At 41.6% G+C, this 23489-nt stretch overlaps 1 protein-coding gene across 1 annotated transcript; it reads left to right on the top strand.

The window, feature by feature from the left end:
• The first annotated feature begins 5670 nt into the window (after positions 1 to 5670).
• On the top strand, positions 5671 to 6726 carry LOC128812064 (C-C chemokine receptor type 8-like). Its single transcript, XM_053986215.1, has one exon. The coding sequence runs from the start codon at positions 5671 to 5673 to the stop codon at positions 6724 to 6726; it is 1056 nt and encodes a 351-aa protein (XP_053842190.1).
• The last annotated feature ends 16763 nt before the right edge of the window (positions 6727 to 23489 follow it).

The following is a 23489-nucleotide window of genomic DNA, read 5'->3' as shown; positions in this document are numbered from 1 at the left end:
TAAAATTGAGCTGGGGGGACACTGCAGGGTAGCAGTAAGGGCTCCTGAAGAAGGAAACTCTGGGGTGGATTTTGTCTAGATTCTTAACAAGCAGATTTGAGAACTTCTTGCTCCTCAGCTCCCACCCAGCACTTTGGGAACATCCTGAGGCCCTGTGGGGGATTGCCTCGTTCCTGCTGTCCTATCCCTGGCTATGAGAGCCCCTGGGTCATGTATCCCCTTCAGACATTTAACCAAGGACCATTTTACACACCAGCTGCCTGTCTCTCCTCCCACATCAAGCCTGGTCCACAGCCCCAGTGCCCCAGCAGCAAGCCCAAGGGGGTAAATATTGTTGTCATATGGCTGTACTCTTTTTAGGTGAGAAAATCCTCTTTTCCCCTGGCCATGTCTTCACTGGGTTGTCTGTATGTAGCAAACATATCCTTTCCATGATCTTGCTTTACCACACTGAGCATTTGCACTGCCCATCCTGCCACCTTACAGCCTTTCTGCACCTCTCTCTGCCAGAGTGTAGCACTTTCGAGTGCAGGTGACCTTTAACTTCTGTGCTCCTATCTTGCCACTCTTGCTGGTTTACCACATTTTCTTTGTTGTCCTCCTCACGTGAACTACAAGGGGCTGTGTGTTGGCTTGGTAGAAAATTCAGCTCTGGCTGCAATAACCCCTGTGTAACTCAGGGCTTGGTGTTTGCTACTCACAGACTGAAAAAGTGTTGGGAAGGATACAAGTTATTACAGCCTGGCTCGTAGCTGATATGAAGGAAATTGGAAATGTGTACCTCTCCTCCTCCCTCCACCAGATATCTTCCTCTGAGCTTTCTAGGGAAGCACACCTGCATCTTGCAACACCCCACATATGTGAAGATGCTGGTGGTTATTTATCTCTACTGCCCTTCAGCCCAGCAGGGCTCTGCCTGCCCATGTCTCTTTTTCAATTGCCTGTAGAAGAGCCAGTAGGGCTCAGCATGGGAAGAAGAATAAAATCTGTCTGTGGATTTTCCCTGTTTCCCAGCACAGGCATCTCCTATTAGTTTTCATCATTGTAATTATCTCAATTTTCAGCCAACATCATAATTATATTCTCTTCACTTCTCAAGCCCACCCCTGTGGGTTTTACCTCCAATCCACCCTTGCACCTGCCAGTCAAAACCAGCATCTTTCCTAAACTCATCTCTACTCCATTCCTTTCACTGCTTTTGGCAAATGTCATCCTCTTCCTCCTTTCATGAATTCCCTTTCTCTGCTGAGAAAAGCTCAGGTTCTGGCTGTGTGTCAGGAACACCAACCACCACAGAAGCAGTTGCAGCCACTTCCTTCCTGAAAGCCAGGTAGGGCCAGGGACTCACACCTGTATATCACTTCCCAAAACACAGCAGAGCTACTCTTGGAAATGTTACATCAGACACCATAATTCTACTGTTTTCTCCAAAACACCAGCATCATCACAATTTTTTTCTCACTCTCCTTATCACTCTCCAAGCTGTTATCCATGTGCCTTAGTCTGCCCAAAGTACAGCAACCAGCCCAGCCATCCTCCAGCCATATCAGTCACCAGGCATGCTCACTTCTTTCAGCTTTTGTTCTCTTGAATTCAAGCTCTTTTCCTCACCTTTTAGATAATCTGCATCTTCTTGCTTGCTCCAATTTTCTACAACTCACAGAGCATTTCCCTACTGCCCCTCCCAGCTTCATTTGTCTCTTTGCCTGACTGTGCAGAATTGTGGCTGGTAAAAGTACACAGCTGGGAGGTTTTTCCCAATTAAAAATATGCATTTTTAATGAATTGAAATGTTTTTACAAGATCATAATTTGTGCAGCAGAATATAACTCAGGAAAAAATGCAAGATTTTTTCGATTTTATGATAAGTACTAATGTTTTAAAATGCAGAAATGTTTTATTCTTTTATTGGTTTCATGTCAAACTATTGTTGTATTTTTTAATATGTATTAATAACTTATCAACCAAACTAATGCAAAAAAGCATATGGTGGAAGAAGAGGCCTCTTTAATTTATTAATGTTTTGTTCCTAAGAAATAATGAAAGCTGACCTTATTGATTTCTAAACAAATATAAATAAACCTAAATAGAATAAAGCTACATTGTGTCATACTGTGTGTCTGTAACACCAGGACATACTACTGACATATTATTAATCATACAATTAATATCTAGAGAATACAATAAAATAAAGCTCTGTTGCAATAATTTTCAAAAATTAATTCTGAAAAAAATATAAACAGAATAAGAGGAGCTCATCTCTCTTGTGTAATAAGACCAGCTGAGTACTTGGAGGCAGGATGATGCCCTGGTCACTGATAATATTTTGAATATCTCATGGAACAGGTTTTTTCTGACTGTGCTACCAACTAGTGCTCAGTCCTTCAAAATGTTACTTCTTTTTTCCTCCAGCCTGTTTTCTCGCTTTTCTTTTTCTTTCCCCCTGCAGTATTTAGCTTTTCTTCTCTTTGAGACTCTTTCACTACTCCCTTATGCAACAACAATCAGTGACCTGTAAAGGTACTTTGGACTGGAACTGCAACCAAAGAACATGTGAATAACTTCAGTAAAAATCATGTTTTGGATCTGCCACATACTCGTTTGGGACCTCTTGAGTGAATCTCTGGTATGCCCTGTGCTCTTAAAAGTCAGGAAAATTGTGCCTGTTGAGATTAATGGATAAAAAGTGTATAATTTGTCTGACTTATAAAGCACCACGATGTATAATTTTAATATTCCACTAAACAGAAGTAATTTAAAGCAATTGAATAGAATACAAAATATCAAACCTGTCTTTGTTTCAATATTTTGTCCTTTTCCATCCTCAAGTAACTAAAATAAACTTGAAAAAACTCCAAGGTAACAAAGAAACTGAAGTACCTCCACTAAATAAGAACTGCTTAAAAAAATATGGCTAAGTGGTATCAGTAGCTTTGAGTTCTTCTTTTGCTCAAAATACTGATGAGTTTTTAATGGGGAGGGATATAAACAGACTGCAGTATACAAGTTGTTACTAGCTGAAGAAAATCAAAAACTAAAATAATGCTAACTAAAATTGGAAATTATATATCAGCTTCTGTAAAAAGCTGCAAATTTATTAGGGTGTCTCCTGTGATGGAGACATGTGAACTCTTAAATTTTTCCCTTAAATCAGGGGAGGCTGTGAAGAAGGGGGGTTTATCAAACACTTTAAAAGAAGTGCTACTCATTACCATGTTAAAGACGAGATGTATTTGATCGTTGTTTCGCAGAAGTTGCCTGATACCCCCCTCACTCTTTTCCTGTTTACCACAGATACAAAATCTTCTATTTGTCCCCAAGCCTATCCTGTGTCTGGCAGCTGCCCATTTGACAGCCACATATCACAAAACCTCAGCCCTCTGCACAAGTGGATTGAAAGAAAAGTAAACCTCCAGGAAACCCCTGAGCCCAGGCAGCAGGGCACGAGGAGAAGGGGGCCAGGGCCATCTGAGAGAGTAGAGGCTTCCTGATGTCAGAGGTAAAGTCCATCCGTATTCACTGTGCTATTACCGGGCTGCTGTGGCAACCAGGGGACCTGCAGCAGCCACCTCTCCCTTGATACCTTCTGTCAAACTGCTTTTTCAGTTGGACTGTTCTGCTGACTGATGTGGAAAGGAGGGAAAATGGAAAATGCTGTGGCCTGGTTGGGAGCTGTAGAAGGCATTAATGGTGTAAGGGTGGTCTGAAGTAGAGCATCTCCAGTCTCTGCTCAGCCCAGGAAGAAGACCTGATTTTTGCTCTAAGTAGATGCTTTTTAGCAATAAATATAGATTTATGTATCTCTATATATCTATCTACATGTTATAGATCTATAGTTCTACAACACAGTGTTCATTATTTTTTGAATATTTTTTAGTTTTGGTAGTTTAATCTATGAACTGCTTTTAAGAGGTCCTTAGCAGACAATTAAGAAGTGAGAACCACTGCATGTCAGTTTCACACATCAAAAGCAGGAAATATTTTCTACCTTTATCTGTTACTGAAAGAAGAGCCATTAGCTAGTCACTCACCAACTAAATATTTGAAAATTTATGCCTTATACAAAGTTAAAATTAATAATGCAGATGTCCTAGCTACAGCTAAGAGCTCAATATAGTAGAGAATTACACTGTTGATGTGTAATTGCACTTGAAGCGCAGCTTTTCTTTCATTATTTGTTATTTCTGAACAAAGAATTCTGTGCGGTTGAATGCTGTACTTGTCACAGTTTTTGTTGCATTGTGCTTACCAGTTGAAACATTTCTGATGCCCCAAGGAAAGCTGAGGCAGGTCAGTAAGGCATGAGCAGCGTCCATACCTGGAGCAGAGGATGGACACTGGCACTCCTCTGGTCTGTTCATACAGATCTTTCTGTTCCCCCCACAGCCAGGCAAGAAGGAGTGAGTTGTGATTCCTTCCTATCATTACAAAAGGTTTTCACTGTTCTCTCTCTTTTTGTATTTCCAGGCAGCAATCTTTAATTCAGGAGAGCACATCACCTACTTCTATAGAATTATCACTTCCATTCATGTTATTGCTTCATCTTAAGAGCAATGATTATTACAAATTATTCTTCCTTCCTGGAAACTCTTTGTCTTTGAAGCTCTTTCAAGATGTGGTCAACCTGTAAGCAGGTGCAACAGAGATGCAGCATAGCCTAAGCTTTCAAATGTCTTAGCAGTGAAAAACCAAACTCTTTTGAAAGAATCATCACTTCTTAAAATGTGAACACTCAAGTCTGGAAACCTGATCCGCTTTTATAGGGGTCATGAACTGACATCTGAAACAATAAAATAGTTTGCTAAAGCACTGACTCACTCTTAGAGAGCATGTCAGATTATTTTACTATTGTGAGGCTGCCTTCATTCCAATTCTTCAGAAATGAGAGATAGGAACCACTCCTGCTAATGTTTTGGTTTTCTCTATGCTAGAAAACTGAAGTTGGACAGAATAGGCAGGAGCGCTAAGCTGCTGTGTTGTGGCAAAAGGCACAGCCAAGCTGCTCACCAGCTGCCCTGGAGGTTGGTGGCAGCTCAGAGCTTGGCACTGCGAGTGTAGCTGTGCAGCCCTGTGAACTCCTTGTTGCTGGAGAGCTTTTTGTATGCAATCCTGGACCCACCCATGGAAAAGTAGCTTGCACGTGCCAGTACCTAGCCCTGATCAGCTCTGCTAAAAATGAGGTTATGCTGCTTGATGACAGCTTCATCAGACAAAACACTTTTATGAGGGTCTTTATGCTACAGGCAAAAAGCTTCCCCACCCAGGGAGCACAAGAAAATTGAGATCCTTAGATCAGATGCAGGATTTGTTTGTTGGTTTTTTTTTTTTATCATTATGACTATTCAGACACCTGAATTTTTCCATCACTGTAATGATGAGGGGCTGGTCCACTAGCACTAAAGCAGTTTCAGGGAAACAGAGAGCATCCCAGTGCTCACACTTACACATGTATAGGAACAATCAGCAGGCTACAGGGCAGCCCTTTGTGTGGTACAGCTGTTCTTGTCCAGCCAGTGAGACCAAGACTGCATTTTGTAGTCCCTGTCTGCCTGGAGGCTGACCCACAGGCTCAACACAGCTCAGACAGAAGCAGAAGCTACTGTGGGAGTGCTGTGCCAGGACACAGCCAGACATGTCTAATCCTTTCTCTTTCCTACACAGGTATCTGAGATGAATCCCACCAGCCAATTCCTTGGCACAACAGAATATGACTATGGATACGATGAAAACACTGCTCCCTGTAATGAAGGAAACAACGTTCACAGGTTTAAATCCCTCTTTCTGCCAATTCTGTACTGCCTTGTGTTTGTCTTCTGCCTCTTGGGAAACTCTTTGGTCCTCTGGGTTCTCCTGACCAGGAAAAGGCTAACAACAATGACTGACATCTGCCTGCTGAACCTCGCAGCCTCTGATCTCCTCTTCATTTTGCCCCTCCCTTTCCAAGCCCACTACGCTTCAGACCAGTGGGTTTTTGGCAATGCCATGTGTAAGATAATGGCTGGCATTTACTACACAGGTTTTTATAGCAGTATTTTCTTTATAACCCTCATGAGCGTAGACAGGTACATAGCAATTGTCCATGCTGTCTATGCCATGAGGATACGGACAGCCACTTGTGGCATAATTATCAGCTTGATCCTGTGGCTGGTGGCTGGCTTGGCCTCTGTACCCAACATCATGTTCAGCCAGGAGCTGGAGATCGAGCAGGCTTTGCAGTGTGTCCCCACATACCCCACAGGTGACAATACCTGGAAGGTTGCTTCTCAGTTTGCAGTCAATATCTTGGGCCTCTTGATTCCCTTTAGCATCCTCTTTTGCTGCTACACTCAGATACTAAAAAACCTGCAAAAATGCAAAAACCGGAACAAGGTCAAGGCGATCAAGATGATCTTCATCATCGTCATCGTTTTCTTCCTTTTCTGGACTCCTTTCAACATTGCGCTGTTCCTGGACTCTCTGCAGAGCTTGCACATCATCAATGACTGCAAGGCGAGCTCCCAGATAGCTCTGGCCCTGCAGCTGACAGAAACCATCTCCTTCATCCACTGCTGCCTGAACCCTGTCATCTACGCCTTCGCTGGCGTGACATTCAAGGCCCATCTTAAAGGACTCCTTCAGTCCTGTGGTCGCATCCTCTCCAGCCCTGCCGGAGGTGCCGGGGCTGGACAGTCGTTTTCGGCACCCACCCAGGTCTCTGGCTGGTCTGACAGTGCAGGGGTCCTGTGAGCACACCTGAGCCACCTTCTGCTGGTGTGAGGGGCTGGCCGAAGGTCTGCTGTGGTCCTGGAGGCCGTACCATGTGTGCAGCATCCCCTGAGAGGTGCAGTATACCTGTGCCTCCTGTTGGGATACGCTGTCAACTGCCACGTAAGAACTTGTGACATTGATTTCCCAAGAGAACCAGTGCATTTGTGAAATGGTGACCATACATTGCCACAGAATAATTTTTAATTACGTTTTAGAGCTCCTTTAGTACACATCAGCAAGCAGGCTGCTTCCTCTAGTATCTATTTTCTCCTCTGACAAAAGTGACGCTTCTGCCTCACCCCCAAGTATGCTGTGCCTTGTGGAAGCTGAATCCCTACATCCCTGGGACAAGTGTGTGACACTCCCCTGGAAAGTGGGAAGTGGACAGTCATGGGATTGCCTCACATTGCAAAGAGGGAATCACCTCAGACACTGTCACAGTTTCCACTCTGCCTCAGATCCCAGACAAAAAACCCCCTCAGCTCAGCACCCTGCTTGTTGTGGGATGGTCCCAGGGGCACAGCCCTGGAATCCTTGGAACTGCTGCCAACCAGAGCAGTCTTTGGTAGCGATGCCTCCAAAAATAACAAAGCAATGGCTCCAGGTGGCCACTATACTGGTCACTCATGGAGGCTCCTACACTTGAAAATGTCCTCAGAGCAGGTGGAGACTCTGCATCACCTCTGGAGCTGTGGGACCTCCAACTCTGTGCCTGCAGCGCTCACTGCGAAATGTAACCATAATAAAATTACTTGTATCAAAGTAGGCTCCATCTCTTTTTCCAAATGTCTTTATTTTCTGCCATTTAAAAAATGCTTTCTTCAAATAAACATTAGCTACACCCTTTTTGTCTTGGTTCTTGATAGTCTGCCTAATGACTCACAAGCCTCGATTAGGATAAGGAAACTTTGAGGTTGCATATTTTTGAATGGGTGTCACATAAATGCATCTGATGGAATTTAGAGGCACTCTGAAGCTCTTCCACAAAATAAATCTTATCTCCACTTTTCTGCTGAGGAGGCTTTGTTCTCCAAATCCCAGTAAAAATTCACAGGGAAAAAATAACATTTATATTGAGCCAGTGTTACTGCAAACACATTTTTTAAAGTTAATCAAGAGAACGCCTGAAATCAGGAAAAACACAGCCTGGATATTGTCAAAGATTTTATTTTTTGAAGTAATAAAAATTTAAAATATTTTTCAAATTCGACCTTTCCTTCTGAAAATATAATTTCATGTTTTTATGCTTCCTAAAAATTAAAAAAAGAAAAAAAATTAACCTTGGTGCCAAATATACTTGCTATTAACTAAATGGTACAGAAAATACTTCTTTCTTTTATTATAGATAGCATAAGTAACATTTCTAGGTTTTATTCCCCAATGGGTAAGAGATGCCCTGCAACTCAATTATTATATTGTTTTACTACTCAGAAAACTTCTATTTGGAAATAAAGCTCTCTGTTTATGCATTTCTGTGGGTTTTTTTGGACTGCATAGGGACTTTAATGATTGAAAAGAAACGTGGGTCAGCATCTCAGGTCAGGTATCTTCTCTCTGTGGCCAGATTTTGGCGTTTGGATGAAAGTATTTCTGTTTAAAATATTCAGTGACACCTGCCATCATTTTTCCTGTTGATCTTTCAGATCAGGAAGGGACAAGAAACAGAACTTATAACTGCATATTCTGCTTTAACTGAGATTTTGAGAAGAAGGGATAATGGAAATGTTGTCTGACCAGCCCTCATCCACTGGCACTCTCCCAGTGAGCAGTAAGATTCTCTCCAGGTTACAAAACAAGGGTCAAACTCTGGTTTCTTTTTTTTTTTTTTTTTTTTTGGTACAGCTTCTACTGAAATAATGCTCTGTGTGTGTGTGTGCAGTAGCAGAATTCAGCCCAAATGATATGTGAAGCCTTAACCAAAGAGTAAAAAAATGTGCTTTGCTGGTCTCACTGAGGAGTTCTTCCCCCCTACATCTTCCACTGCTGTATTTAAAATACTGGTGTTTAAGAATTCAGGAGCGTAGATCCAAGCCCCACGTCCTCTGCCCAAGCACAGCAAATCTCTCACAGAGCCAGACTGCAGATTCTGAGGACATTTTTCCCTTCAGCAGGCTCCTCCTCTGTATAAAGTGGTTGTGAAAAGGAATAATACATGTAGGTTTTTTGCCCCTTTTATTGTAAGAACTACCAGAACAGAGACACAAATACACCCAGCATCACCTCAAAGCACTTGTACACAGCAAAGCACCTAGAAGCATTGTGCCTCTTCTCTAAACATGAAATTTTATTTTTAATGGTTTGGACCACAAGACTTTATGCTACTCTTATATGTGATGGAAAGAATCTATATAGACACCAAACAATATTCAAAAATTTTTGCATTTGTATGCACTGAAAGAGTTCTGGGAAAGAGCATTACATTCACAAGATAATAATTAGCTGGTAGTGCCATTTCTTCAATTATACTTTGTTTTTTAGGCAGAAACTTGTCAACAACAATCTACTTTTCTCTGCAGGTATAATAATCTTGGAATAAAGCAGGTAGCAGTTGCACTATTTCCTCAGTTTCAAGGTTCTGAAACACAGTAAAATTGGTAAAGGAAATTTTGCAATCAACTCATAACCAGATCAGTTAGCTTTCATGTGCTCAAATGTTGTCAGCTGCAAATACCACTGCAAAAGCATCAAGTAACAGTCGGGTTTAATGTCACCTGGATTTCCTGGAGCTCGGTGTGATACTGTGAATATATATGCCAAAATATACAGCTCAGTCTTGTTCCACTGAATTAGTGGAAATGTGATCATTATTCAGAAGAGGAGAGAATATGGAAATTATTGCTGTTTGTAGAACAGATCTAATGAGATTTTGTGCATCTAAAGCAATTATTGTTTCTCCAGAAACCAAGCTGTATTGAAACCATTGATACCAGATTGCCAGTTAAACTACTGAATACTACTTTTCACATTTAGTAACACTTCCCTACCTGGTTCTGAACTGTGTGTGTTCTGAAGGGCTTGAACATTCTAGCTATTGATTTTCATCTAACATGTTTCACTGACTTTTCTGTCTCATGTTTCTCTGTCCTTTTGTAGCATAATGACTGTGGCACCGTAATCTTATCCAGGTCTGACCTTACTCTACTCCAAGGCCTCTTGGCCAAATATGCACATCCTCAAAAACATCTCCCAGACCTTTAAAGTAAGTGAAGTATACTAATACTGTGCAAAGCACTGCAAAGGGGCACTGACAGTTAGAAAAGCAAAATAATAAGGTATATTGTGGTGCTGTTTTTGATTCCTCCTGGCTTTTCTCCAGCCTATGATTGACAAGTTCAGAGCTTTCACAGTGTTCCTCAGTTCTGTTGACTTACCATGGGATAGCCCAAACTTAAGAAGGTGTGAGACTGAATTTCAGATGTCCTCCATTTCACCCACCCCTCAGGCTAGGGTCATGAGAAATCTGCCACATGTTTGAGATCCACCACTGAATTCAGTGTGGCAGGATACAGCGTTCATTGGGAAATTCCATAATATTTCCGGGGCTTGAGGTCAGAGTTAAAAAGATACAGGTAAGAAATATGTATTACCTCCTTCTCTTATTTAAGCTCCAGTTATAAAGAAGGATAGTTGGAATAGCCAAAATCAATGACATTGCTTATTCGTGGCCACACACTGTAACTATTTGTAGTCCTTACACTAGAATCTTGGCTACAGAAACACACCCCACGCCACCTTCTGCCTCATACCTTTTGTATGGTTTTGCTCTTAATTAGAAACACGTTATAACCAAAATACATTATCCAGTGCAAACTCCAAATGCATTAATAATTAGCCCAGAAGTGAGATACAAAACTTTCTGTGGTTTGCAATTTCTGCTGAAATGACCTCATAACCCCACTAAGTTCTGAAGCATGCCTAACTATAACTTTCTTTAAGAACCCAAAAATCTCAGAGGTCTGCTCACCACTCTGGTGGCCCTTAGATGACTCCTGTGCCCAACTGCTTGCTCTCTCTCTCTTTCTCTGTCAGCAGTTCCTTTCCTTCTCTTGGCCTGAAGAAGATAATCAGGTGTCCTCTCTCATCTGTCCCAGTGCACTGCAGTGTCAGCTGGCCAGTCTGTCTCTCCCTCTAATGACTCAAGCTGTTCTCTTCCTTCACACTGATTCTCAAGCTAGCTGACAAACTTTTCACTTGTCACATATTTCTGACACAGCTTCTCCAGGTTGTGGCTCATATCCAGAGCCTTTGGCCCTAATTTTTTTAAGATTCTTTTTCAGGCAGAGAAAATGTTAGGCTACACGTCAGGAGAGACTCCCTGATTTCAGATTAAGAAACCACAGGCTGGGGGGGGACTTAGACTTCCCTGGCAGTCTTTTCAGTGAAATCTGTGGAGGAAAGTTGGAAGTGCCAGTGGTGAGCACTGTGTGAGCATTTAATGTTTAATGCATTTAACATATGAACAACCAGGAGACAAGAAATAGTCCCTGGACATGTGAAAAACAGTAATAGACAGTGAACTTCTCCAATATCCAATAGTATTGAAAATACAGTGTCACTTGATGAAGTCTTGTAAAATGGAACACCAGTGTACAAGGTTAACTCCCCAAGCAAACATGCCAGTGATAGTTAGGTTTTGAGATTTCAGGTGAAACCAAGTACACTTCAGGCAATGAAAATACTTTTTTCCCCTAAGATTCATGTAGGTCTTTATGTAGGCGCTTATCTCAGCATAACTCAGCACAGCTGAGGCAGAAGTACCAGTTTTCCTTTAAATTATCTTACTCACACAGCTTTTTCATTGAAGTTATTTTTGCCACTTACTTGTGGTTCGCTTTTATCTTAATCTTTCCAAGAAGCTAGTTTGCCTGTGCTAAATGCAAAGCAACTCCTGCAATGTGATCTGAGAGCTTTACAAATACAGATGGACTTTGCTTCCTATCACTCTTGCTGAGACTGTTTTGCACAGTGGCACAAACAGCCTATCTACAACCATTCAACTGACAGAGCAGGTGTAAATATCTGCCTTGTGACAAAGCTGTAAGCTACCTCTTCCATTCCCATTACAAGACAGCAATTAGTACTGCCGTAAAATAAAAAAAAAAAAAAAAAAAAAAAAGAGAGAGATAAAGAGGATGCAATCTACCACAGCACAGAAAATATCACAGTCATCCTCTTTTGCTGAGGATGGAGAAGAATTTGAAGTCTGTAGTACCACAGACTGTCTTTGGTTAAATTGCTGTGGACTGTGAAAAAAGATTTGATGACTTATCTGAAGCCCTGTGTATTCTTCTGTTTTCTCTATAGAAGTTATAAAGGAAGTAGTGTCTCCACCATAAATAAAACATGTCAGAAGATGACTAACATCAGATTCATTATGTGTCTAAGTTGGTGTAGTGTGGCTACCAAGCTAGCTTCAAGCTGCTGGACTCTGCATGGGGAGTTTTCTAGAAACACAGCAGGGTGTCCCAGGTAGGTGCACAGGAGTGTGAGGCCAGTCTCTGAGAAGACTGAAGACCATTTGGAGCCATTTTTGTCTTTTTGGTTCAGTTTCATTGAGCAGTCCTGCAGATACCTGAGAAGCAAAATCAGGCAAGACTTGCATTTCAGAGATGCCAAGTCCTGTGCCACAATTAATACTGGAATCTGCAGGCTTATCACAGGACAGGCACAAGATTCATCAAGGGTGTGAGACACTTAGTGCTGATTTTATCCTACCCACCCCAGAGTCACTAATTCTAGCACGCAAATTAAGCACCTTCCCTTTCTACTTACACTAAGATCTTCATAGATAGCCTCTGCTGTTGTGATCGTCATGTTCCAAGAATCAGTGTGAAGATCAAGAACCAGCAGCTACAACAGATGAGAGCCCTACCCCAGCACAGTACTTTGCTTTGGAGAAAAACAGTTTACAAACCAGGTTCTACAAATTAGTGGATGCTGGCAAAATGGACATAATTGTATTGCTTCATCTCATAAATGTGGTAAGAAGGCAAATACAGTAATACCTGTGAAGGACTCAGAGATTAGCCTGACAGAACTAGAGACATGATCATGAGAGAAAAGCAGAAATCTACAGTTCGAGAAGGACCTGGATATTGTGCATTAAATAGGGCCTGCTCCTACACTGTAGTGAAGTGCAATAAAGAGAACCCTAAATAACCAGTCCCTCAGCTGAGAGGGTGCCTTCTGCAAACTGAACCAAGCATTGTGACGGGGTACTGAGCTCCACAATCTTTGTGAGGAGATGTTAACATGAAGGGCAGATTGCATTGATACGTCCTTGTGTCATTCTTCTGTGAGTAGTGCAGAATATCTTAAGAATATATAGGTCTCCAAGTTTACTTCCATCTCTGTTGCCAAGTCTTACTCCTCCAAGGCTCTGTGAAGTGCCCTAAAGCTGTAAGAAAGTACTGTGACACCTGAGCAGCTAATGGCAACTTGAATAAGCCACCAATAGAAACTGTTTTATTTTTATGTATGTTCCTACCCCCCTCAAAACACAGTTTTAGAACACCTGAATGGGTGTGAATATGTAGGGGAAGAGGAGGACAGGCTTTTCAGCCTTACTTCTGTGCCATGATAGGTAGCACATGCAATTTTCATGGACATGAGCAGAGTACAGTCTTCATAGTGCCATAACAAATCTGTTCCAGCTTCTGGGTGCATCACCACCTGGACTGGTCTTTAGATCTACCTTAGATCTATTTCTCTTCAGCAATGGAAGTAGACAGCATTATCAGGCTTACCTGCTAAAAAATCACCTCGGCCCCAAAGAACAGCAAAATAAAAATATTTGACTTGATGTTTTTCCAGAATAAATGGTTTCTCATCACCAAAAACCTTGAAGTCTTCATTCAAGTTACCTGCAAGCTTTATCAATGCACAGGCTGGCTGTTGTTGTCTAAGGCTGTTTATATCATTAAAGAGAGCTCTCTACATAAGGTGATTCATTCCAGGCTAAGGTGGAGTAACTTAGAACAGTTTGCCACCCTCTGCAAATACCTACTTCTGTTCCTTGACTAGTGAGGGAGCCCTTAGATTAGCTAGCCAACTATCAGCTAAGGATGGGAGAGATGATTCCTGCAGCCTACACCTTCCAGTTTGAAGGAGCTGGGAAAAAATTCCCTACTAACAGACCTTGCAAAAGTCTACTTTATGCTCCTCCTTGTGCTCAAAGTTGCCACATGCCTGTCCCTGTAAACTTGAAGACAGTCAGCAAAACGTCTGATGCGAGCTGTGGTGGGTGAGGGTGCTTGAGAGGAGTCCACAGCATAGGTCTCATTGAGATGTTTATTGAATTCCTCTTTTAGCACAAAAGATCTACTTCATTCAATTTCATAATAAAAAATGGATGAAGCACACTGGAGCAATATGGAATGGAAAGCAATTCCCTCAGTATGTACCTTCCCTCATGCTGTCCTGCTTTGCCTGAAATTCTTGAACAGGCTTTGACACAGGGACTGAAGTCAGCATTTCTCCTTCCATGGAAAGCCTAGAAAATGAGATGAACTGCAAGGCCATCTCTTATCTTTGCTATAGTCTTACTGGCATATAGCTGAAGACCAGTCATTTCCATTTAGGTAAGCTGGTTGGTAACATTACCAATATTTTAGCCATTAGTGATCTGTCTCCACCATCTCTTTCCCTCCACAGGAAAAGATACTTCTTCAAGAAAAAAGGAAAATTATTTCAGTGCCTTTAAGTGTATCCCCGTAGCCTGACTGCAGTATGCACATAACATTGTATTATTGTCACAAGAAGCTAGTTTTCTCTTACATTCAGCAACTGATGGAGTAATATAAGCACATTATGGTTTGATTCCCCTGTTTTAATTCTCTCAGTGGTACTGTTGCGGCATCTTGTAGAAAGCTCCAGATGAAGTAGGACAATTTTCTTGCAGAAGTTCCTCATGCTTTTTTGATTCGTCCCTTTGGTCAAGCAGTACTTCCCTATTTATAGAATTTCAATGGATTAGCCTGCCAAAGTTTATGTACTCTTTTCTTCCTGTTCATTCTAATTTTTTATGGAGATGGAGAACCTAATTTTACATGGCAATCTTCTCCTGGCAATGTCTCTGACTTTGGGAGACTTTTCTCCCACTGCTTCCTCTGCTTCTATGTCCTAGGGAGTTACATGAATGAGTTTATGTTCATAAAGCCCATTAAACCCATACAGGAAAGATACTATGAGTAAAATAATGGAAATTAAGCCTGAGGGATCCTCTAGTCCTTTCACAGACACTTCTCACTGGCTGTGCTTTCTAGACCAATAAACATAATTTCTTTCCCCTGGATTTCTTCAGAGTCTCAACATGTTTGACAATGACATTTTCAGGGGATTCTTTTGTAACAGGCTCTATCCTCTATAAGATGATAGTAATTTGGCTACAGCTCAAAATGTAGTGACAAGTGCTTAAAATTAAGTGCCTGATATGAAATGTTGCCTTTCCTTTGAATGTGTCTTCTTTTTTCCTCCTGTATTTTAATCTTGCTCAAACTTTTCGAAGCTTCAGATTATTTGCATTACCATTTTGGAAAGAGACCAATCCTGATTTTCAAAGGTTGGAGCAATTGGGGCTCAGGCAGCCTGAAAACACTGTCCACTTGTCTTCAGCCTAAGCACCCAGATTGGAGGCACAAAGAATTAAAAATCTTTTCAAACAATATGTGCAAAACCATGCTTTTGTCCTGAAAGCCAAATTATTTCTTTACTAGGCAGAGTAGTTCACAAAAGATGAAACATGCAAACAAGACTTCTGAACTAGCAGCCTGTACATTGAGTAGGAAGAGATGTCCTGAGTGGTAAAAAAGAATTGAAAATTCAGACAGCAACTCAGAAGGAGGTGGTATAGAATGGAAATGTGTCTTGGGTCTCCTTGTTATCCACTGTATCACTGTAGGGAAGGCACTTTCTGCTTAGGCTTGAAAGTTTTCAATGGTTTTCTGTCTGTACTTACAGCAAAATCTACACAGCCCCTTCCCTTATGTGATTCCAGCCATCACATCCCTCTTCCTATAGCCTTGCTTAAGCACTCTTTCTGAAACAGCTTTATAAGTCTCTTTCATACTCCCTGTAACACGTGTGATGAGGTTATATATCTCTGGGTTTATTGAAATAAATTTTTTAGGAAATGAAAAAATCCAGCTATAATTGTAGCACAAGCCAGTCTTACAGCTTTTCAGGAATACTGTAGGAAAACACCCTGCAGTCTTAGAGAGACTGGTCAAGAGCTGCTGCCAAAAGAGTGCAAATTTTACATAAGTAGTCTTGCTATAAAATTGAAAAAGACTCCATAAGGAGCAGAGAAGTAGCCATATTATTAATCAGTCCTGTTTTATAATGATCTATGGGACCCAGTGAGATGCATCCCAGAATCCTGAGGGAATTGGTTGACAGTGGTTGCCAAGCCCCCCTCCATGATACTTGAAAAGGCATGGCAGTCTGGTGAAGTCCCAGGTGTCTGGAAAAAGAGAGACATTGTACCTATCTTTAAAAAGAGTAGGAAGGATGACCCTGGGAACTACTGACCTGTCAGCCTTACCTCTGTGCCTGGGAAGAACATGGAACAGATCCTCCTGGGAGCTGTGCTAGGGCATGTGGAGGGCAGAGAAGTGATTCAGGACAGCCAGCACTGCTTCACCAGGGGCAAGTCCTGCCTGACCAACCCAGTGGCTTCCTGTGATGGAGTGACTGCAAGAGTGGGCAAGGGAAGGGCTATGGATGTTGTTTATCTGGACTTCTGAACAGCCCTCACAGCATCCTTCTCTCTAAGTTGGAGAGAGATGGATTCAATGGGTGAATTGTTAGATAGATTAGCAAGTGGTTGGACCGTCCTGTCTGGAGGGAAGTTGTCAATGGCTCGGAGTCCCAATGGACATCAGTGACAAGTGGTGTCCCCCTGAGGTCTGTACTGGGACTAAGTACTATTTAATATCTTTATTATCAAAGGGATTGAGTGGACCCTCAGCAAATTTGCAGATGACACCAAGCTGAGTGGGGCTGCTGACACACCTGGAAGATGGTATGCCATCTGGGGGGGCTGGACAAGCTTGAGAAGTGGGTCCATGGGAACCCTGTGAAGTTTAACAAGACCAAGTGCAAGGCGCTGCACCTGGGTTGGGGCAGCCCTCGGTATCAGCACAAGCTGGGGGATGAACTGACAGAGAACAGCCCTGGGGAGAAGGATTTTGGGGAGCTCATAGATGAGAGGCTGGACAGGACCCAGTGATGTGCACTTGCTGCCCAGAAAGCCAAACGTGTCCTGGGCTGCATCCAAAGCCGCGTGACCAGCAGGGCAAGGGAAAAGATTCTGCCCCTCTGCTCTGCTCTGGTGAGACCCCACCTGCAGTGTTGCATCCAACTCTGGGATCCCCAGTATGGGAAGGGTATCAAACTGTTAGAGCTAGTCCAGAGGAGGCCACCAAGACAACTTGGAGGACTTTTTTTCCTGTGAGAAAAGTCTGAGGAAATTTGGTTTGTTCAGCCTGAAAAAAGAGAAGACTTCAGGGTGATTTAATTGCAGCCTTCCAGTGTCTGAAGAGAGCCTCCAAGAAAGGAGAGGAACATTTTACAAAGGCATGGGGTGACAGGACAAAGTGCAATGGATTCAAACTGGAAGAGAGTAAATTGAGATTAGAAGTCTCCAGAGCAGGTAAAAATACTTATTGACCTGAGAATGGGATTTTATTGAACCAGCCAGTCTTAACCCTGTAGAGATGGAGTAGCTGCAGCTGAAGCAGAACAAGTTGGAACCCATAAAGTCTTCATCCACCAGTTCTGACCTCATCCTGGAAACCAAGCTTTTTCAGAGAAGAAACGTACCCCCCTTTTGCAATATGTCACAGGAAGTGCTGTTTCCTATTTTCAGATATATGTTTGTTCACAAAGAAGAAGAACCCACAGTTAGACCAGCTTGATGAAACAGTGAGTAGCTGATTTTTTCCTTATCTTTCCATCTAAATGTGTGTCTATTTAAGTGAAATTCACTAAGCAGGGAGTGTATGTGCTTAATGACAGTGGCAGTAGAGCTGACATTGAAGCAGAGATAATGTCTTTGGGAACAATTTGGTCTTGTAACTAGCTTACAGCTTGGGATAAGGCTAAATGTGAAAGTAGAGAATTCAATTGGACAATTGATCTAGAAAATGATAGTCTGTTTTTATACCAGAAACTTATTGGGTCTTGATTTTGAAGCAGTTCCAGGAGATTGATAGCTTGAAGTTGCATTCTGCTAAGGATAAAATTTGGTCAGACATGAAATCCTTCATGTTTAACCTAAATGCTCCATATCTAAGTCACATCTTGCTCTGTCAGATGCAGCTGGCAGGTGTTCTCCATCCCTATCCTATCACATAGTTTCTCTGTATTATTCAAACATTTAATCTGTTAAGTGTTATTTCATTATCATGTTTTAAGGGAATATTGGGACTGGGTCCTCTTTTTAATGTGATGTCTCTGAGCCACCACATTAGAAAGTCTTTACTCCATACCTCAGCTACATCTCAACGAGATAACACTTTTATACCCAGATTGCAATTTTTATTAATGAAGTTTTACATGAATAAAAATCATCAGTACTACACTGGAATTTTTCTACTCACACACAAGAAAAGGTGAGCTCCTCTGCTTGGATAAAGGAGATTTGCCACTTGTATGTTAGCAAAAAAGCTACAATAGCCTACGAATTCTTTTTCATTTTTTTTATATTCTTGGGAGAATTGCACTGTCATTTGCCTGGAACAGCTGACAGCAACAGAACAGGGGGCTTGAACCTCTCAGTGTAGAGACCCTTGGAGCAATTACAGGACATCACATGATCCTATGGCATATGGTGGCAACCTCCACTCCAAGCTATTAGCCTTCCATTTTGTACTTGAGTCATCCTCAGAATGGTTGTGACTACAACTGCTGCTTGAACTACTCTGAATTCAATGTTTTATCAGATACTGAAAAAAAAAAAACCCCAAACCAAATCACAACATAAAACCCTTAACAGACATACTATCCCAGAAGTTGGCTTACACAAGAGAAGAGCCCATGTATACATATACTCGAGATTTGGAGGAAGACGCTTAACACATATCTCAAATTTCTCTTTCTCACAATGCTAATTTTCAGTGCTTATGATATTCCTTTACTGTACATTTGTTTAGGTAAGGATACATCCTACTTCTTTTGTCTTGAAGCCCATAAACTGACTCTATTTAACTGCAGAAAAGTTCAGAATTTTTGCCAGACTGTCTTTCTGGTTTTGATGGGAAATGTAAACAATCAGATCCTGAGGGCTCGCTGAGAATTAAGCCTGCTCTTTTCAGCCCAAAATATATTTTACTTTCAAAGTTTTGCAGAGTTGAAAAAAACCCCATCAGTTAGGAGGCAAGTAATTCTGAATGTTTCTAATGCTCAGCTGTTAGAAAAGAGGAAGAGGTTTCCCAGGCAAGGTTTAATTTTGGAAGGGGCTCTTTACCCAGTCAAATCCTAGAAAGAAAGCCTGTGGTCACTACCACATGAAAAGTTGTGTTTGAGGGAAACTATCAGTTCAGAGTCTTACACAGAGTATTTAGTTTACACTTCCATCTTTTCCTTCATCTTTCCTAGTAACTCAGGAAAAGTTCTTACTTTTATGCTTACTCTCCAAGCTAGTGCAGGTGTTTGTGCACAGATTTCTCTGCAGTTTTGCTCCTCCTAGAAAATCAAAGGCAGAGTTAAAAAGGTGGAGCTGTTAGCAGGAAACACTGGGTAACTCTCTTGAAGAGCCTGCTATCAGAATATGTGGTATTATTTTTTTGTTATTGAAGTTTCAGTATTACTCAGTGCTATGTTGCACTTCTCTCTCTTCATAGAGCTTCCCAGATGCTGCTGACATATACTTTTAAGCTGACTACAAATCATTAAGCAATTTCTTTTTCTATGTGCCAAATGCTGGCATTTGTGAAAGAAGGAGAGTGAGGGTGGGGCAGTAGTGCTGTGTTACCCGTTCATATATTTTAAAAGAAAAATCTTATCTTAAATTGAAAAAAGGTGAAGGGAACTTTGGGAAAGTCATCCAGTTTTGAGATGAGCAACTCCATTCATGCACAGATGCTCTTGTAACTTGTAGTTATTACAAGTTCTGGTTTCTGAGGGGAAATTTTGTCCAAACCCCTCTAGAGCACAGTAGACTCATTGGGCAGTGAGAAATGTCATCCCTAAATAAGTCACTGTAGCAACTCAGGGGCTACTTTGCTTGAATGACATGACAATATCATGTCTGATAGTCCTACCAGCACCTAGACATCTTCTAGCTTCAAGTGAAACTGTAGATAGCAGCTAATGCTCAAGAGCTAGTGAGGCTTCTCTCAAAGCAGCCAAAATACAGGAATCTGGAAAGACATGTTTCAGGGCTACACCCTCATTACAAGAATCTCTGATGTTACCATAAGTGCAGCTTTGTTAAAACTTAGGGAAATGAAATTACATTTATTTGGGCTCACAAAGTTACAAGTATTCAGCAGACCAAATTTTCCCCCATCTAAGATGTAACTCACTGTTCTTTGCAAGAATTTTTTTTTCCAGGCTCCTGGTATTTGGCCCATTGCTTGACCAAACCTCTCTGAATCCAGCTTCTTTGGCAACTCAGAACATAACCATTCCTCCAAGGAGAAACAACAGTAGCCTCTTATTGGACTCTTCATGTATTTAGATACTCTTACATGGTTAAACACAGGATAAATTAGTAAGTTCTCCTCTTACATATCTACCTTAGGCTTGACATGTTGCCTACTTTTGCAAAAATCATTCAGAATTTCTGTTAGAACCCAAAACTACCCTGTGCATACAGAAACAGTGGGACTCTGGTTAGGACAGTGGGCACTGATGGCCATATGCAGTACAGAAAATGAAAATAATTAAGATTTTCTGAATATTCATGTGTAATTTTGGACAGAAAAAAAAAAAGAAATATAGCAAATAATTAAATACAAGCTCTCAAATCAGAATTGCTCCAATTATGTTTAAACAGCACAAGAGCAGATATAAACCTGGAGATCTCTTTGCTGTAACACACTTATTTCTGAAGGCTCACACCTAGATAATTTAAGAGCCAAAACCAGACATCATGTCCAGGGCTACAACTTCTGTAGAAGATGCTTCTTTCTGCACAAAAATGAATATGGGAAATATGGTTAGAGATAAGTTTTAAAAAAAATTAAAATCAAGTGCCACCAGTAATTTCCAGTATAATTTTTTATCCAAGTCAGTTTTCTAGAGTTCTTTGTGATTAACACTGCCTGTATGCAAAGGAGAAGTATTTTTTAAAAAAGCATCTCAGAAAATATTTTTAATATTTGTTTTGAAAAGGAGGACCATACAAATACTGTGAGATTTCCCACCAGGTCAGAGCCAATAAACAAAACAACCACAGCACATGTTGTGTTTTTAGACAGGGTCAGTGTCAACTGTACAGGGCAAGAGCTAAATTGTGGTGGTGGGAAGGTGAACTTGGTCTGACTGGGATTGACTTACTTTTCTTCCCAGCAGCCCTTATGGTGATGTCTTTTAGGTTTGTGAGCACAGCTTAGACAGATGACCCAAACTGACCAAAAGGATATTCTGTGCCATGCAACATCACACTCAGGAATAAAACTAGGGGCAGAGGGAAGTTTTTCCAGAGTAGGCATTGCTCAAGGACTGCATCTGTCCGCTTGTACCTCTTGTGGGTTTTTTCAGTTTCATTCTCTTTTTCAGCTGTCTTTTTCTCAACCTGCAAGATTTTCTTTCTTCAGCACCTCTGATTCTCTCCCTGATCCTGCTGTGTGGAAGTAAGTGAATTGACCAGAAGGGGCCTTAGCTGCCAGCTGGGGACAACCCTTCACAGCACACAAGGCTTGGACAGAAAAGGAGACAAATCTGTAGGGAATCAGTAGCTTAAGTTTTGTTGCTCCCACAATTGTTTTCTGCCAGTGTTACAACTCAAAATAAGTTCCAAATTTTGAAAAAAAAAAGTTACTGTCTTTTTATACAAATACAAAGATTCTACAAGGCTAAGTGGACCAAGGCAGGTTTAGATTAAATATTAGGAAAAATTTCTTCACTGAAAGGGATATTAAGCTCTGGAACAGGCTGCCTAGGGAAGTGGTTGAGTCATCATCCCTGGAGGTATTTAAAAGATGTGTAAATGTGATGCTTAGGGACATGATTTAGTGGTGGACTTGACAGTGTTAAGTTAATGGCACCTTAGAGGGCTTTTCTAATCTAAATGATTCTACAATTCTACAGTATTATTATTCTATATATAAGCGTATGTATATTTACTTGTGCATATATACAGACAAAAAATTGTTTTACTACCGTGTAACCAACAAAATTGGTTCAAGAAGGTTATTTGTATTATACATATATCCACCAAGATAAAAATCGAAATCCAAACTATGTCCTCTGGATCCTGAATGCTCTGTAATTCCATATCAGGAAAACAGCCTTCTCTCAAACAGCTGAATAAGTGGACATGAGCTTAAGACACTTCAGAAATTTTACCTGCTGCAGCTCAGAATGGCCCAACATGTAATTAAATTGACTATCTACTAAAAAGCAATGCAGGGGCCTGTCTCTCAGTCACTCCAGCCATGGGCTGAGTTTCTTCAGTGACATTTAGACTTGTCCAGCTCAAGTACAGACAGAATGAAATAGTGGTGGTTTTGAGACTGTGGTCTCTGCAAAAGATGCCTGCAACCACACAGGGCAGAGAACACCACTGAAAAAAGTGCATTCAGGAAAGGAGAGAACACTGGTGCATGACATGAGCATTCAGGTGTCACACAGCAACCTGGGCCAGATGCACTGCCTGAACTCTTCTGCATGGGGAGTGCTCTGTTGCCTTTGTCCAAGCAGGCATGACATTTCCAGGAACAGGCTGATTTCAAAACTAACACCATGCCATGGGCAGCCACCTGTCTGTCATGAAGTGTCTGATAAAAACAGTCATGATGGCACAGGAAGACAGAGCAGCCCTTTAAGCAGACAGCAAGTACCTCTCTCTGAATGGCTACCAAAGGCATCGATTGCATTTCCTCCCTAAGTGACCAGGGAGCACTTTTGGTCCCTCTGACACTTCACGAAATCCTCTGCCCAGCTTCTCATGGGACATACAGGAATTTGTCTGTGTTCTCTGGGGGTCTGTGAGAAGACAGTTGTCCTGAGCTTTCAAAGATCAAGTTAAATAAATTTATGCTTCTGCATCTGGCTCACAGCCCTACCAGGGACTTGGGAAAAGGGGAGCCTTTGAAGACTGGAGAGGCTGATACCCAGACCCGTTCCGGCAGGGGAAGTCCAGTCCCTCCAACAGTCCCTAAACCAAAACAGAAGAGACAGAGAGTTTGCACAACCCTTGCACTTCCTCATGGTTGCCTTACTGGAAACACTGACTGACAAAGGGTGAAGAACAATATCACATGAAGAACTGTAGTGCACACTCTTAGCTACAGCCAAATCGCTGCCTTTTGCCTTTGTGCTCCCTCCAAGACACTCTACCAATCTGAACTTTGCAGCTTCTGAATAAGGGCTGTAACAACTACTGAAACAAGGAATCAAAACTCCTTACATCCCCAGACAGAAGTGGAGAGGCTTTTCAGCTAACAGGAAGATGCCACAACAGAAACAGTTATTAGAGGCCACTCCAACAGTAACTCTTTTGCACCATTTGCTAAGGTCTTTGTCTATTCTCTCCACAGGACCATGCAGCAATTTCATTCCAGAGCTATCTGAAA

The sequence above is a fragment of the Vidua macroura genome, chromosome 1, assembly GCF_024509145.1.
Source record: "Vidua macroura isolate BioBank_ID:100142 chromosome 1, ASM2450914v1, whole genome shotgun sequence".
Lineage (NCBI taxonomy): Eukaryota > Metazoa > Chordata > Aves > Passeriformes > Viduidae > Vidua > Vidua macroura.
Note: the sequence above shows the minus strand (reverse complement) of the source record. Positions and strands in the feature narration are given on the sequence as shown.